The 12,992-nt window shown below is 40.2% G+C and overlaps 2 protein-coding genes across 5 annotated transcripts in view; one reads left to right on the top strand and one right to left on the bottom strand.

The window, feature by feature from the left end:
• The window catches only part of LOC111340821 (uncharacterized), a 26,886-nt gene extending 24,502 nt beyond the window's left edge, over positions 1 to 2,384 (top strand). For all 3 annotated transcript variants that reach the window (XR_015998706.1, XM_088753293.1, XM_088753292.1), the window contains one exon: positions 1,788 to 2,384. Coding sequence is in view for 1 of the 3 variants with exons in the window: in XM_088753293.1 (XP_088609419.1) it covers positions 1,788 to 1,805 (18 nt within the window). In the remaining 2 variants the exon portion in view is untranslated. The remainder of the gene's footprint in view (positions 1 to 1,787) is intronic.
• Positions 1 to 12,992, bottom strand: part of LOC111340816 (sterile alpha motif domain-containing protein 9-like) — a 36,821-nt gene that overhangs the window by 13,840 nt on the left and 9,989 nt on the right. The window contains exons 4-7 of one of the 2 annotated variants that reach the window (XM_088753288.1): positions 5,065 to 5,121; positions 3,931 to 4,003; positions 3,286 to 3,447; positions 2,492 to 2,737 (exon numbers count right to left, since the gene is read on the bottom strand). In XM_088753288.1, the coding sequence (XP_088609414.1) occupies positions 2,492 to 2,737; positions 3,286 to 3,447; positions 3,931 to 4,003; positions 5,065 to 5,121 (538 nt within the window). The remainder of the gene's footprint in view (positions 1 to 2,491; positions 2,738 to 3,285; positions 3,448 to 3,930; positions 4,004 to 5,064; positions 5,122 to 12,992) is intronic. The other variant, XM_088753289.1, reaches the window with a different exon arrangement.

A 12,992-nucleotide genomic window follows, 5' to 3' on the forward strand; every position in this document is an offset into this window, starting at 1 on the left:
TTGACAGTTTTTGTAGCTTACTGCCTAAAGTGGCGTAAGCTACTATGCTGTCCTTCTGAGTGAGTGGGTGTAACAATAGAATCCGAGCCTACAACGAACTCTGCCGATTTTGATTCGGTATTCCCCGATCTTAACTCCTTTTTGTATCTACGGACTTCTGTGGAGTCGTAGATACTATGTTATCCAGAGTGTAAGTCCCTCCGTATGTTCGTAACGATAGAAACCTTCGGATAATGCGTGGAATTCTGTTCGGTCTTCATCGATATCGTCCGATTTTCGTATCTCGCGTCGGCGATCGTGATCGCAGTTTTTTGTCTCCTGCAGGTTTTGTGTCGCATTGCTGCAATTATTTGCTCCGCAAAGGAAATATTTGCCCCCCCAAAGGAGTTTTTCTGTCGCATTGCTGCGATTCTTTGTTCCGCGATTGATTTTTTACTCAAAAATTGAGATGAAAGATAATAATTGCTAAATATTTTTACATGTGCGCAAATAGGCATGCGCATCAAATTTCAAAGTGAATCCTGCAAATTTGTCCGTATTAGTAGGAAGCAAGACTAAAATGACCAAGAGATATTTGGGGGCGACAGTTTTATTCAAAACAGTTCTTGATTTGCTGTTAGAAGTGAAAAACGTAGGAATTTCTTACGTGGACAAAGCCCTCTCGGTAAAATTCATCATGCTTATATCGTTAGTTGACTTCACGGCAAGAAATTGCGTAGCGTTATGTTGAAAATTCTGAAAGTACTACCATTTGACACAAATAAGATCTTCTAATAAACAATACTTTTTGAACACATTGTTGCTGAAACGTAATGTTTACCGGGCAATGGAATCGTCAAATTGTCGCTAGGCCCTGTTCGAAGTACGAAAGGTCGGTTTTCGGTTTAAGGCCACAATTCATATCGCTTTAGAGAATCGTAGTGTCGTTGACTCAAGAGCTTATTCTATCACCTTTAAGACCTTGATATCCATTATTTTCCAAACAGAGTATTCTATAGCATTGTTACTTTATATTCTGAGTTCCACAAGGTCTAGCTCGATCGTAAATGAAGGTCGGCCGCTCGGACGCCATATTTTCAAAGCTAATCATTTTGTGTGAACACATAGAATGATGCCCCTCTATGACGGATTCTGATTGGTTCGTTGATCTCTTAACAATAGAGGAAGTTTGGGGATAAAATTCTGCTTGGTAGGGGAGGTAGGGGCGGTTGCGGGCGGTTCAGGTATCAATGTATTAACATAACATATTTAGATACAATGAATATATGAAGCTCATATATTTTGAACTGCGGTATTAGATACGTATGGTGCACGATCCTCGCAGTAGATAGCGCTATTTAGGCAATAGCGAAAATCAGACCTGAAAAAAATCAGGCCTGTACGGGACTCGAACCACTGACCTCTGCGATACTAGTGCAGCGCTCTACCAATTGAGCTAACAAGCCAACTGGGAACAGGCCGTTAAGTTGATTCGTAATAAACCCGTGAAAGCACTAGTACCGCAGAGGTCAGTGGTTCGAGTCCCGTACAGGCCTGATTTTTTTCAGGTCTGATTTTCGCTATTGCCTAAATAGCGCTATCTACTGCGAGGATCGTGCATCATACGTATAATATATTTATGCGATTAACAAATTTGTTCGTTTATCACAGAGCTTGGTTGCACTTTATCTTTAGTTGTGATTAATTTCTAGTGTCATTGCTTCAGGACGGTTAAATACGGTATTCTAAATAATAACAGGCGCAATAAGCTACATGCAGTCATCGACTTCCTACTTTTGTTTTGGCAGGTACGTACAAGTCTTTAAAGATGACACTGACGGCGTTTGTTTAACTGAATTACCAGCCTTCGCGTTGCAGTTGTATCACTCAGCAGAAAATAGGCTAAAAGACGATGCCGGAGGTTTTCTAGACATTCGTACCGGTTCCTGAGACAATCTATTTTTTATTTCGGCAATAGAAAATACTCCGGTTGTTGTCACGCGCCGTGAAGTCATAGGAAGAATATTTTAAACTTCATTAAAGCCTCGCATTTTTTTTTTTTTTTGTATTAATATCTAAAGAATATTCTGGCCAAGTTTCATGAAAATCCTTTTTATTCTATTTACTTATATATTTATAGATTCGTACAGTTTACAGGTGAGAGAATAATAGGACACATAGTCCCCTACTGGGTTCACCCACCTAAACCAACCCCATAAAATGTAGAAAACCGACCCCTTACCCAAAACTACAATTAAATATTAATAATGTGACAAATTCACTTCTTTTGTGAGGTGCAATATGCGATGTAAACGAAATATGCTAACCGAGATCGCGGACAAAGTCCGCAAAAAATGTCAATACTCCGCTTGAATTATTGACAATAAAACCTGAATTAAGCGAAAGTATACAGTGCAAGTTTACTGAACCAGCGTACCACGGATTCTTAATAACGCACGTGGGAAATTTTTCGAAAACATCCTATCATTGAACATAGGCTATTTTCAAATACCTTCCTTGAGAACTTCAAAGCCCGCATCAGTGTTTGCGTTTTGGCACGCCTTTTGCACCCCTGAATCCTGCTTGAATTTCAACCATTGACTGGTTACAGGCTCTTCAGGATCATTGAAAGGACGGTCTTGAACAACAGCTCCTTTTTCCATCATCAGCGAGTTTATGCTTAAGTTCCCGTTCCCTTTCTGCATTTCGGAGATGTCATCTTTGTCAAAGGTTAATGCAGTACTCTTATCTTGGTCCTCTGAAAAACACGATTATGCAGACATGATTGAGCCAGCAAAACATCTAATACACCCGATAGAGCGAAAACCTAAAAAGCTATCAAACATATAATAAAAGCTCATTTACTTGTAATTTTAATGTACAGTTTTTTAAATTTGGCAACAGACTGCAACTTGAAATTTCTCCACAATAATAAACTGCTGACATCTGAATCCAGTTTCGTTTCCTGAAAAGACCCGAAGGATTTGTTAAAACAGGGACATTGACACTTAAGTTTACAAATATTTCCTAGGTTAATCTGAAACTCATCAGACTGGTATATTTCAGGGCTCACAATGTTGCTTTCAGACATGACCTCTTTACTTAAGTAAGCAGTTGCATCGTTCAATTTTCCCTTTTCCACACTGGCTGAACGATTTGGAAAGTCGAAAGAGACGTCTAAAGTTGAATTTGATTCGCCCAAAGAAGAGTATGTGTAACACATGTCATTCACGTCATCGCACTAGTAAAGTCCTGAAGAAATGAGCAACCTGTGGGTGGTCCGAAAAATCCGTTCCTCCTCTTTACCTGCAAGGTTTAGAATCTTATTTGGTCCGTGATAACTTTTGCTTTCCTCAGTTTGATTTTTTGAGGTACCTGTATGACCCCAAGACCCGTCTCCTGTATTAATTTTCACAGTGCTCCCACAAACGTTTTTGCTTTCTTTTTGCCTATGAATTATCGTTGCCCCTGTCAAGAGAACAGTAAACCAAAAAACACCATTACTAGTTGTATCGCACCCTGAAAATAAATGGAGTCCTGGAACTAAAGAAAAAAATATTGCGCAAGTCGTAAGCCTTGAAACTGCGAAATGCACATGAACGTAATCCCAAACAGACCACGTAACAAGAGTCATTAGAGAACCACTTACAACACAATGTGCCTGGCAAAATTCTGCGGATAACGTTGACTTGCCTAATTTTTAAAATCATTTTCCCGTTGCTTCCATGTCGAGAAGGATTTCTTAGTGAAAGGTAAATATTTAAAAGAATACTAGATTCAGAAAATAGTCATGATGGACAAATTTGTTGGAGAGCGACGACAATAGCTCTGGATTAACAGTTCTTTGATTCCCAAATACGGTACAAATCATGGCAGGAAATGCATGATCTGTGCAGCATTATCTAATCTTTTGTGGTTTCAAAACTAATAAATAAGAGAGTACCTCCTCACCTTTGTGCTTATGATACTTCTGGAACCAGTTCCTGCTAAATTTGAATGCTTGACCATAGGGCAAACCCAAATTCTAAAAGCAAAATAAAAATAAACTTTTAAAAAATGAACTCATTCACACCTCTTATATTTCGAAAAATATTATCTCTTAAAGGACAAATAAAGTTAGACCCACACCCTTACAAGTTTCCTGCTATGATCGCGCAAAAATCCACAAACTTATAGCCCACTGGTAGCCCAGGCACCATACAAAAGTAAATTACAAATCCTATGACAATTCAAAGTCTCTTTTGTCCAATTATATTCAAGCCCTTGGAAACATCTGTCCACCCGTAAAATAACCCTCATTCCACAAGGGGTGTCATCAAGAGGGTCTTAATAGGGTTTAACGGTCAGCCTTCAGAGGGCCAAAACATATAACCGTCAACCGTCAAAAATGGTAAACTTTTACCACAACCGTCAAAAAGCAGTTCAATATTAACAGTCAGACGATTTAAGTTCCACCAATGCATGTCAAATTGATATCTGCTATTCTATAACAGAAACCTTTAAATCTTCCAAAAAGTCTGAAAGATTTAAATCATGAAATAAACAGACATTAAGAAATTCCAACATATCCATCTATATGTATGTATAGCGTCCTTCAGTGATCCATAAGCTGTTACAAGTGTGACTGGTCATGATGTCAGAGATTCTAACTTAAAAAAAAATCCAACAATGTTGTCGATACCAGACTGATTAATCAAAAGATTAATCTTCAACATCGTTTCATTTGAAGGTTTCTGGTGTTCCTTCTTTCCATTATTTTTCCAGCCTCCCCAATAAAGACTGCCGCCATTAAGCGCCAGCCACGCGTACTTGATTATAGCATATTCACTTGAAGTCATCCTTACCCCTAAAACTGCGGGCTTGAAAACGGTACACAGCTCGCAACACAACTCGCACTCTTCCGCACACAATGAAATACCTTGATTTGCATGCCCATGAAACTTCATCATTCCTAGCTTTATATCTTCGAACAGTATCGACACAGTAAATTCTAATCGAGTCCTATAATTAGTCTTCGTCCACGTCTTTAGAAATCCTCATGTAGAATACAATCATACCTCTCCAATCATACCTCCCCAATCATACCTTCACTAATACACTTTTGAGTTCCTCCTCGGATTTCATAAGATTTAACGTCTCATCCTGCGAAATGAAAATGAAAGAAAAAGTTGTCAATTTTCGTAGCTCTTCGCTAAACAATCAAGCAGACAACAAGTGTCCTCGGACAACGGAGTATTTCTACCAAAGATTCCCAAGGCTTGGTAACTTCACAAGTAAACAGATTATTAAGGTCTTTCAATAAGCTTTCGGTGTATTTTAAACTTATTTCATAGTCAGGTAAAGTAGCGAGAAGATATACTGCACTAGTGCATCTGCACTGTTCGTCTTTAGATCGACTTTGTCTTTGGATACATCATCTTCTGCTTCGAGCAATAGTTTTCAGCGTTTCAAGAACAGGAAACCATGTTTGCCTTTGATTGTCAACGCGACGCTATTCTAAAAAGGGTAAACTCGGGCTTGCATGGGGATTTGTTGTGTAATAAATAAGCGATTCTACACGGTACCTGATGCGCATTCCTGGTGCCCGGTTTTGTTAGGGAGCGCTTGACCATTTCGATTAAGAAATAGAGCAAAAAGAAAAAAGAAAAAAAGGCCAGATCATTCTAGCTTACGGCAGTAGACGCCATTTTCAATTATGTCGATAACTTCATTTATTCAAGTACAAATTTCAGAAGTTGGTGGAAATATCATTTTTGTAATCAAATGAAACGTACCAGATACCGTTTTTAGCAACTGAAGTTCCCTTTATTTTGATGGACCACAGTGGTGACTGTTAAAGTACGATAATTTGAAGAAGTGAGAAAACTTTCCAACGATTGAAACATCCTCTTAGAGGGATGGCATATTATCTGGGTAATGTTTTGTTTTTGTAGAATTCAGTGACCGCCGAAAGAAACACGAAAATTTGCATACTTTAAAACTAATGAAAATATCTCCCGTAAAATAAGTTGATGGAACCTTTAACAATTTTTGTTAATTACATTCATGCAAGGGGGTGAGATGGCAAAATAAAAAAATAGGTCCCCAATGCGTACATGTGTGGCTTATGAAATTGAGCTGCATTTTAGTGTCTGGTGTCTTGCTTAGTTTCCATTAGAAGAGCTAATATCTGACTATGGTTAGATAGTTTTCAATATTGTTCCTGTTCATCGATAAAACAAGATAACTAGCATACAATGGTCTTGAAATGTTCATTTCAAGATGAGGGTTAAAGGCCAAACTTTGTTATGGAGGTCTCGTTTTGACAACAAAGGTTGCACATGTAACCTGAGGATTTTAGTAACTAAAACAAAAGTCAGCATCATCGCCCATACTGGCCTGATAGATTCAGTCATTTTTTTGTTTATGTATGGAGTGGAATTGAGTTCTGAAGTTTAAAGGTTGATTGTCTTTTCCAAGGCAAGTGATGTAAAATTACCTCTTGGTAAGCATTTCATATGAAAATTTTATGTACCAGTACGCGAAGACAAAACTTTCCAGACGGGCCAGGGCATTCGGAAAATAATTTAATCTACACTAGAAACCATTAGAAGCTTGATTTGGTTTCAATGTATGACTAATTTAGGACAATACATAAGTGTTATTAACCAAGCGTGAGGTCAAGATGGCTGGATATTGGCCAAGTTCTTTTTTTGCATTTTATGGACTAAGAATAGATGAAGATCGAGGTCCATAAAAATGAGAAAAAAGAACGAGGCTAATATCCAGCCATCTTGACCGAACAAGCTTGGTTAATAAAGGATTTATTATATTGCAAAAAGATGTCGCTTTATTAAGAGTTAAGAATGACGTTTACTTCGAGAGCCAGGAAAGAAAGCCAACTGTGTTTGTAGCACAACAAACTCACGAGAGTCGTTTCTGTTTTCTTTGTTTTGACTGTCATCTGCCGCTTTTTGCGCTTCCATCGCCGAAATTGTCCAAGAATTACGAACGTAGTGCTAATTCCATTTTTTTCACGCGCGGGATCAATGCGGGAAATCCTGAGCGGGCAAGATGGGCCCATCTTGCCTGCTCGGGTAGCCAATCAGAACACAGAATTCGCTTCATCTTGCCCACGGACGCTGCGAGCGTTGTAATAAATACATGTCAAGTAAAACAATGCTGAGCGTAGGTTTCTATTTAAACAATAGAGTGTTTCTGTCGAGGAACTATCGGCTGATAGTTGCCCTGCGGAAATTTGATGTTCTTAAAACAAATATGCTGGTTTTAAGAACATCAAATTTCCAAGGGGAAACTATCAGACCGATAGTTCCAAGACATAAACACTCTATCGTCTTTATTGTTCACCCCTAAATTTCCTTCCGTGCGCCAGTTGAAAAACAGTCAAAGCTCACTAAATGCAGATCAATCAAACATTTATTCATGCGTGCAGCATGTCACAAATGTCAATAATTTGCGACCGTACATTGGCTAAATAATACGTTATACCTGTCAGAATTCAAAAGTCACTGTTTTTCCGATCTACCTAACTTCGCGGCCGTCAAACCATTCAAAAATTTTCACGGATGAGTACTATCCATCCGGGTATTTTCCGCGGACGGGCACTATGGGCTGATAGTGTCTCTCGACGTTACGGCACGGATGAACATATCGCGTCACGTGATCAATTTAAACCAATAAGAATCGGAGAAAATTTAGTGAAGTATAATGTCCATTAGGGCACAAAGTTCTATTTTGGGTTGGTTGAGAGCAAAACGTTTACTATGATTATTGTACTTGAGTTTTGTGGGACTGTATTTTCAATAAAGAACACAGAAAAATCTAATTGAGGTAGGTGGATATGGGGTTGCAAATGGAAGAATTTAGGAAAAAAAGATAGGTACATAACAAGATCAGAACACAAGCAATATTTTAATGAATCATGTTGAGTAGTACTCTGAAGTAACATTACATTCGCATTGCTAATAATTTTTCATCCAATAAGATTTACAATTTGACCTGGAGGTTTTATTTAACAGAAAGTTGGATAGAGAGACAGGGTCACCATAATAGATTTCAGGAACAGTAATCAGAAACATTACTTAAACGCCCGGGGGGGGGGGGATACTGCCATATATGGGCTATATAGGTATGTGCCGCTGTGAAGGGTATGGTTTTCAAGCACTTTACTCCAGGATAGGGAAAATAAATCAGAGCATTTGGGTCTAGGATAGGGTATCATTTTTCAGGAAACTGATAAGTTGGTTGAAGATTTTATCTAGACTAGGGAATTGCCACTCAAACATATAAAAAAATCAAATCGACAAGTTGAAATTTACGCAACTCAGCCTCGGGAGTAAAAGCAAAGAAAGTGTCAATAGATGGCTATCATAAAACAGTACTGGATATTATTAATCGTCAAAAATCGGGATTCAGACGGAAGTCAGTGGTTTTAATACTGGTTAAATTAAACAATTTATTGTTCCTTATAATGGCGTATGTGCGTGCTTGGCATAGCTCAGCCCCGGAGCTCAGCATTTAACTTGCAACGCGACAAGTTGAATACGGGGTTGAAAATCGTTCACTTTCAGACTTTTCCTGTAATTCTTCTAGTTTTCTGTTTTGTTATCAGTAATATGCTTGTGTAGAGAAGGTGTTTTGAACATCTGAAGTGAACACGTTGCACCGTTGTAATAATTATAGTACTTATAGAGTTTGTATATAAAATACGTTGTTGTTTCGGCTGTACCAGTAGAGGTTATTTAGAAAGTCGAGTTTTTTTGCTGTTGCATCCGAAAAGCAACGCTCATGATGGTTCTTAATTCAATCAGGTTAACCTGAAATTTAGGACTTGATGAAAAAAAAACTGAACAAGTATAAATAAATCCTTCTTTGAGAGCGAAACGATTGTGGTATAAGGTTCTGTTTTGGCTTGACTGTGCTAGTGACCTCAGTAGTTTCTGGAAAACAGCTACTCTAGGATGGGGGGGGGGGGGGTTTGGGGAGTTTACTCTAGTATAGTATAGCAAAATTCAGCTGAACTAGCTCTAGTATAGGTTAAGGGTTCCAGGGTCCCAGCGGCACATCCCCACCCAGAAAATCCTAAAGTACCCCCCCGGGGCTTAAACGCAACAGAGTTTAATGTACAGGCAAGTGTATGACGGTATTGTATGATTTAAAGTACCAGAATCTTTTAAGTTGTCTTATTATTGATATTATTTCATGTCAGTGTGTTTCCCAATTTCAAGCTACAGAAGACATGAAATGATTAAATGAGCTTGACATCATCATATAAATGGTCAACTTGAAATGCTATCAAAATTTGTCCTTCAACTGAAGTCTTACTCAGGAATAACAAGTAATTTTGTTAGTTGTTATCAATACACATAAAAATATCCAAGCTTTTGTTTATTTTTGTCAGCTGCTATGTGTATCAATCAGCACAATCTACTTCGTATAAATCTGATTGGTTTCTAGTGGGATCTTTTTGCTGAACCTACCAGCAGTTTACATTTGTACTTGAGTTGTTACTTTTGCATTAGTGATACATGAAAAAGGCACCTAGCTGTTTTCAGCCAATCAAGAGCGTATTTTTTCATGCCAGTATTGTGATGAATTATTAACCAAAACCAAACAACTAAAAAAAAGTTGTAGTCTCCCAAATAAAGGCCTAATATACATGTATTCACTATTGCCACCTAGTTTAATATCAATGATTATCTAAGCCATTATGAAGAGAATTTAGAAGACTGCCAAGCTTACAGAAAGTCATGAAATGTTAAGGTCTGAAGAATTCTAGGCGTTACCTGGAAAACATAATACTTATCACATTTCAGTCGTCACATTAAACTACTAGGCTCCTATAAGCAATGGAATATAGGCATTGTAGAAAATCATTTGTGAAAACCAAAACATCACATCATTCCACAATTTGTGTTTTCCGACAACTTCTTTCAATACTGGCAAGTAAAATACATTTAACTACAACATCATAAGTGTAAGACGGCCAAGACGGTCGACGTAAGAACAAGAGATCCGAGGGAAGATTTACAAGTTTATTACACAGCAAATAAATGCAACGGTACAAAAAACTGGGAACGAGTGACACAAAAGCTAGTATAGCTCGGAATCCGCTTTAAGGGCACTCTCAGGAAGGCAACAAATCAACTGAACTTACCAAGCAAACGCTTGTAACTTATAGTAAAATACAGGAAAAGGTAAAAATAACTTAAAACCAAATTTGGGCGAGGAGCTGTCAATTAAACAGGAATTACAGAAGGGAAATCGGTGTTTATTCTTACACAACAGGACAAGGGCAGGTACGGAAATAAAACAATTAACACATTACTAATACAGTAAACACATTACTAACATTACTGACAAATCGCTAAAACTCCAGAAAATAAAATAAACAGAGGAACAAACATGTTTTAAGTGGAAAATAAGCCTAAGTGACTGTCACATTTCTCCCTGCTTTTGCTTGTCATGTCCTCCTACAAGTGCAAAAATAAAACTACACTACAGTCTTAGGTTGATGATGTGGGTTACTGTGTCGTCCTTTGTTAAACCTCGCAGATCGACGCAGTGGGGGTCTGTCAGGTTCAGCTGGTATAGGTACAGATTTACCAGGGGCACCAAGAGAAATCTCAATGTCTTCCTACTCATCAGAAGAATCATCTGAGGTTACTTGGTTGGGTCTAGGTGCAGGAACTCGTTTCCGCTGGGTGTCTAGCCGGGTAGGCTGTGGCCTAGGCTTGGAGCAAACTTGAAGCTCAGCACGGTTCACAACTTTGTTAGAGCCTTGGCCATCGGTAGGTTCAATCTCATAGACATTGTCACGTCGATCAACAACTTTGTAGACTTTAGAGTTCCACCTATCTTGTATCTTGGCTCTCCCCTGTGGGTGGCTACGTGTAAGAACTTTCGCCAATTGGGATTGTATCTGACGTGACTTGCTTGTGGCGATCAAACTGCTTCTTGCGAAAAGAAGCTTCTGTTTGGAGCTTTTTCTGGGTTCGTTGATGGGCTTCACGTAGTCGGTTTTGATGTAAAGTAAGCCACTCCCCATTGTTTGTTTGGTTTTCATGATCATTTGGCAACAAGAGATCAATTGTTAACTTGGGGTCAATACCGAATAGTAGGTAGTGTGGAGAGTATCCTGTTAAGGCATGAGGAGTTGCATTATACGCGTAACACAGTTCCTTGAGTGCTCAGGCCACTTCCTCTTCCTCTCAGGTGGCAGGGTGCGTAAGAGGTCATGAAGTGTGCGATTGAAACGCTCACGCTAGCCATTTCCTTGGGGTGGTATGGAGTACTGCGGGATTTCTTAATTCCATAAGTACGGCACAACTCTTGGACTATCTCTGCTTCCAAGCATCTTCCTTGATCAGAGTGAATCCGCTTAGGTACCCCATAGACGAGGAAGCAATCGCGAACCAGAGTCTTGACGACGGTGCTAGCTCGCTGATCTCTGGTTGGCACAGCGCGACAGTAAACTTCGTGAACACGTCAGTGAGTACTAAAACGTTCTCTCTACCACCTGAAGCTGGTTCACGCTGCGTGAAATCCATGGCTAGTACTTCCAATGGTTTGGAGGCAATGATGCTTGTCATTGGGGTCTTGACTGGTAGGTAGGGCTCCTTTGCTACAATACAACGCTCGCACTCGGACAAGTACTTCCTAATGTAGCCATGCAGTCCAGGCCACCAACAGCGTTCGCGTACTAACTGCTCTGTTCGTTCAGCTCCCTGATGGCCACACTGATCATGGACACCCATCAGGACTTCGTCGCAGAGAGCAGCAGGAAGAAGTAGCTGTAATTGCTTGCTGCCTTGGCTGTCTGAGCTTTTGCGATAGAGCAGTCCTTTCTTCTGTACTATTTTGTCCCACTGCTTGAGAAGTTGCTTTACTTCACAGGTCTCAACTTTCTTTTCCCTTGGAGTAGGTTTCCGACCAATGGCACGGTAGTGGATTAGACGCTTAATGGCAGCATCGACACTCTGCAACCTTGCTAGTTGCTTAACATTCCAGGAGGGTACTGGACCGGTACTGTACTGTTGCGGGGGATCCACTATTAATTGATTAACTACCGCACTGGGGTAGTCTTGCTGAGATACTGTCGATTGGAGTAGTTGCCCTCGAAGAGATTCAGGTAAGGCTGTAGTACTGAGGGTTGATGCCAACAATGACTCAACTTGATCTACGTCCCGATCTTCAGGCTTCTCCCGATTGATGCGACTTTGAGCATCTGCGTTTGCGTTGTGCTTTTCAGCACGGTACTTGATAGTAAAGGTAAAGTTAGCCAATTCAGACACCCAGCGTTGTTCAACAGCCTTCAGCTTGCACTTTGACTGCAGGTAAATCAGTGGGTTGTTGGCGGTCAGTACTGTGAAGGTAGAGGAGGTCAAGTACTCACGGAACTTTTCTGTGACGGCCCACTTGAGAGCAAGGAGTTCCAGCTTTCTGGAGGAGTAGTTCTCCATGTTCCTCTCTGCTCCCCTTAGGGAACGGCTAGCATAGGCTATTGGCCTAACCTTTCCGTCCTACTCCTGTGACAACACTGCTCCAAGGCCTTCGTTAGATGCATCGACCTCCACGATGAAGGTTTGTGTGTACACCGGGTAGGCCAACACTGGAGGGCTGGTCAAGGTTTGCTTCAGGGATTCGAATGCGTTCTGGCACTCTCTGCTCCAATCACACTCGACCGACTTGCCTCTTAGTTTACCGTCCCTCCCACCTTCATATAGTTTGGTCACCAACTCGTGTAGAGGTCTTGCTAGCTGGGCAAAGTGGGGAACAAATCTGCGGTAGTAGGAGGCGAAGCCGAGGAATGATCTCAGATCCTTCAGGGTCTTTGGTTTTGGCCAGTTAGTAACTACCTCTGTCTTCACGGGGTCAGTGGCCACACCGTCAGCTGACACCACATGTCCCAGGTACGTCACCTGGGTGCGGAAAAACTGACACTTTTTAGCCTCAATCTTCAGCCCGTGTTCACGCAACTTCTGAAACACCATCTCTAAGCGCTGCAGGGGGGT

The sequence above is a fragment of the Stylophora pistillata genome, chromosome 3 (assembly GCF_964205215.1).
Source record: "Stylophora pistillata chromosome 3, jaStyPist1.2, whole genome shotgun sequence".
NCBI classification, from domain to species: Eukaryota; Metazoa; Cnidaria; class Anthozoa; order Scleractinia; family Pocilloporidae; genus Stylophora; species Stylophora pistillata.